Below are 4,492 nucleotides of genomic sequence, written 5' to 3'. Positions count from 1 at the left end.
GAGGCGGGAAAAGGGCCTCCTCTCGCCGACAGAGCGGCCCCACACCCCTTTTCGCTTCTGCCGGTGCCCCAAGGCGACCCCCGGGCGTTTGGGTTCGGCTAGGGTTCGCCAACTGTTATTTCGGCCCAAACCGGCGCTAAATGAGATCTCGGGGGCGCGACTGGACCGATTTTCAGGCGCCGGCGCTAAAAAAACGTCTTGGGGGGGGGGGGGGGGGGGTGTTGGGGACGCGGCTGGAGATGCTCTCAACTCCACAGGCTAGAGAGAGGGGCAGCTGACTAAAGGGGTAACATGCTTCAGCCCGTTAAGGAATCAAAACAGCGATTAGTAGAAAATATTCAGCCCGAAACAAGACAGCAGAGATGACCAAAAAAGATGCACGAATCTTGGAGCGGCAACGAATGGACACAAAAATCGACCGACTCAAATTCAAAAATCAGGCAACTTACATATAGCTAAAGTGCAAAAAAAAAAAACTCGAATGGAGCCAAATTAAAATCAGTCAAATGAAAATTAGCAAACTATAATACTTGATGGTACATAGTACACACATAGTTCATAAATATTGAAGGAATAGACATTATTTGGTGTATTATTACAACTTGCTTGCTCAACCGATAAAGCTTGTGGGATGTTTTAGCACATATTGTCTGTGAATAATTTCTAGGACAGTTCACCGGTGGTCTGGTCTTCTAGATGGCAAGCTGACGATGGCTGCAGGTGCAGGCTGGACCTAGTGTGCACGATGATCCCAAACACCTCGCCCATGTCCAGTGTCTCCGGGCCTGCCCCACCGGGAATCGCCCAGTCAAAGTGATACAGCAGGTTGGCCAACACGAGCTCAAGCATGGTGGTCGCGAACAGGCCTCCAGGGCACTGCCTGCGGCCAGCTCCAAACGGGATGAACTCCATGTGCGGCCCTTGCGAGCTGTACTCCACGCTCACGCCCTCGAACCTCTCCGGCCTGAACTCCGCGGCGTCCGCTCCCCAGTGCGCCGTGTCCCTCCCCACGGCGAAGGCGTTTATCATGACGGCGGTGCCCTTGGGTATGTCGTAGCCCATGACCCGGCAGTTCTCCTGGCTCGCCCGGTGGATCAGCGGCGCGGAGGGGTGCAGCCTCAGCGTTTCCTTGATGACCATCCGAAGATAGTGCAGGCCGGCGAGGTCGCCGCTCGTGATGGTGGAGCTGCGGCGATGTCCGAGCGTCTGTCGGACTTCGAGCTTCGCCCTAGCCATTGCCTGTGGGTTGCGGACGAGTTCTGCCATGGCCCATTCTAGCGTGGCAGCCGTGGTGTCGGTAGCAGCTGAAAATATATCCTGAAACAGTACGTGTTGCAAATTATTCTGTGAGCACTGAGCGTCAATCAACGCTATCTAGAGAAGGTTGCAAATCAGTAAAGCAGAGTCGCTTACAAAGATGACGGCGCTGATGATGTCTGACGTGAGAGGGAAACTGAGGGTGTCTTCCTTGCCCAACCTGAGGAGCACGTCAAGCAGGTCCTCGTTGTCTCTAGCGGTAGCAGCATCAGAAGCACCATTCGGTACTTTGGTCTCCTTGCGATCTTGGATGATGTCTCCTAGGATGCTCTGCATCCGGGAATGGAGCCTCCTCATGGCGCGGCCGGAGCTGCTCAGCCACCGCACCAGCCGGGACGACGGGAAAAGGTCCACCAAGCTGAACCCTCCCCCGAGAACCGCCATTACGTCGAGCTCCCGGAGGTAGGCCTCCTGCTGCCGAGACTTGCCGCCGAACACCGCCCTCGCGATGACGCTGTTGGTCAGCCTGGCCAGCCCCTTGCCGACGTCGACGACGGCGGAGCCGGACGGCGAGGCAGAGGACGCGGTGAAGACCGACTCCACGAGATGCGCGATCTCGGCCTGCATGATGGACTGGATGCGCCGCACTTGCATCGCGCTGAGCAGCTCGACGACGCAGATCTTGCGCATCTGGCGCCAGTGTTCGCCGTAGGGCGCGAAGATGATGCCCTCGCTGGCGCTGCCGACGACGTCCAGCGTGGGGCCGCTCGTACGGGTGGCGAAGGTGAGATCGTTGGTCTTGAGCACCAGCATCGCCGCCTCAGGGGTGGACACGATGACGTTGGGCACCTCGCCGAGCCTCAGCAGCATGAGCGGGCCATGCCGGCGCGACAGGCGGAGCAGCGCGCGGTGCGGCGGCAGCTTCGTGGCGACCAGGTGGTGGAGGCTGCCGATGACGGGGAGGTTCCATGGACCCGGAGGAAGCCTGGCTCCTGTGCCCTTACCGCCCAGAGCCTGCCTCAGAATCAACGTCAGGAGAATCGTGGCTAAGGCCATCAAGCAGAGTTGGTCCATGTCCATGGCGACTTTAGTGGTAGTGGGCCAAATCAGGTGCTCTCTCCAACTACGTGCTGAACTGTTATATTATTTATAGTGCGCTCTAGACTGTAGATGGAGCTGCAAGCTGCTGCACTGCCGACAAGTCATGCATGCATGCATGCATACAAGAAAACAGAAATAGCAGACACACACAGCTTCCTTCCTGCCATCTTCGGACGTCCAGATCATGTAGAAATAACCACAAACGTACTGGGGCTAGACAATCCAACATGTGCATGCATTTTCGTCCTACTATCAGACTTGTAACCGTCTGAATAGTCTCTACTATCTAGTCAAAAAATAGCGACTGGTGAGCGAAATCAGCTGGTCTCCAATCCAACTACGTGTTGGACTATTATCCTGTGGTTATGGTGCATAGTGTAGAACTGTAGATGGAGTTGGTGCACTGCAAACAAGTCATGCAAGAAAAGGAAAATGGCACGTACTACATCTCTCTTCCACCTTCGTAAGTCCAGATCATCAAGAAAAAATGACAACAATTGTGTGGGAGGTGGGAGCTGAATGATCCAACATGTTACATGCCGCATGCATTTTCGTCCTACCAACACAGACTAGTAACCGTCCGAATAGTCTTTAGCTTTTTTTTTGAGACATGAATAGTCTTTAGCTGGTCTTCGGTCCAACAAAGTTGCTGCACTGAAGAATCTCTCTCAAAAATAAGTTGTTGCTGAAGACAAATCCTTTTGTTGTGCGGGTGCTGAACACAAATCTTCCTAGTCGTGGCCTCGTGGGCTGGATGTGTGGTCGTGGTACAGATGTTTCTTTTTTTTAACAACACAAGATCTCATATACACACGCATGCATTCACCCTTTTTTATAGCTAAAACCCCCTTTCAGCTTTTTATTCATTAAACGCTAGCATTTCTGACTGTATAATTTCAGTCAACCATCCAGGGATTACATCGAACACAAGCACATATACAGAAACCTTTAAAGCATGCCTAGCTACACAATGGGCTGCCGAATTTGTACGACGTCTAGCGAACCGTAGCTTGAATCCCTGAAAAAGATTACTCATATCCTGGATCACTCTAAAGAGATGAAACCAATTCAACTTCTGCGGAGTTTCCCATAGGCTCTGAATTTGCTGACAGTCCGTTTCTATCTCAACATACTGAAGCCCTAAAACCCACGCTGTTGCTAGCGCATCCCTGCAAGCGAGGATCTCGATCGTGAGGGGGTCTGTAACTTCATCGTAGCATGAACACCCCGCTCTCACGAACGACCCCTAGTGGTCCCGGACAACAAAGCCCGCACGCGCATACACTCACCCCTATTAACGCACACCCTACCCCTATGAGCACCTCCGAAAGACTGAGCCGACATATCATCTTAAAATTTACGAAGTCACCGTAGACACCTCGTCGTCGACGGGAACGTCTCCTCTCACTGAATGCGCATGGCCAGAAATCCTGAAATAAATTCAGGAATAAATGCGAGCACCAGGATTTGAATCCTGCTGGGCTGGGATACCATAGTCCCTCTAACCATCCAACCACAGGTTGGTTCATCTTTATCTTTACTTAATAATAAAGCAAATAGGTATTTTTGGTCCGTCATGACATTTTGCAAAAAAAGCACCTCACTATTTTAAAAACCCGCAATACATATTTTCTGGTGCGTGGGCTGCTCATTGTTTCTAATTTTTTTTTGTTTATCCCTTGCATGGGCCACTTGGCCTGCTATGTTCTATTGTTTGTGCCCTTGACTGCACATGTCAACAAAGAAAAAAAGGAAAGACCCGATAATTGAGGATATGAGCGCCCCAATAAAAGAAGGTTGGCTCTAACTAAAAGAATATAATTTCAATTGCCGGAAATAAAGGAGGCTCCATTCAATGGAATTGTGAGCTGTCATGGCACTAATCGATTGACTAATAATTATCATGGGCTCTGATTAACCGGGGTTCTGGAAAACAATAATTCAAATGCCAAAAATAAAGGAGGGACATGCATGCCTCCATTAAATGGAATTCCTGGCTGTCATGCCCTCTAATTAACTCCTAATTAAAATGGGATTAATAAAGGAGAAGCTGTTCCACACCATATACATATTAAAGGTAAAGTAAATAAAATAAAAGGCACACAAACATGTCCACACCCGGTTTTCTAAACAA

The 4,492-nt window shown here is 50.9% G+C and overlaps 1 protein-coding gene across 1 annotated transcript; it reads right to left on the bottom strand.

Moving 5' to 3' along the window:
- Window positions 1-509: 509 nt before the first annotated feature.
- On the bottom strand, window positions 510-2,391 carry LOC125520781 (desmethyl-deoxy-podophyllotoxin synthase). The gene is made up of 2 exons (XM_048685799.2): window positions 1,414-2,391; window positions 510-1,317 (listed from the first exon to the last, which is right to left on the bottom strand). The coding sequence occupies exons 1-2, from the start codon at window positions 2,335-2,337 to the stop codon at window positions 664-666; spliced, it is 1,578 nt and encodes a 525-aa protein (XP_048541756.2). The 5' UTR covers window positions 2,338-2,391; the 3' UTR covers window positions 510-663.
- Window positions 2,392-4,492: the final 2,101 nt, after the last annotated feature.

This window comes from Triticum urartu, chromosome 7A, assembly GCF_056163025.1.
Source record: "Triticum urartu cultivar PI428250 chromosome 7A, HENAU_Tu73, whole genome shotgun sequence".
Taxonomy (NCBI): Eukaryota; Viridiplantae; Streptophyta; class Magnoliopsida; order Poales; family Poaceae; genus Triticum; species Triticum urartu.
Note: the sequence above shows the minus strand (reverse complement) of the source record. Positions and strands in the feature narration are given on the sequence as shown.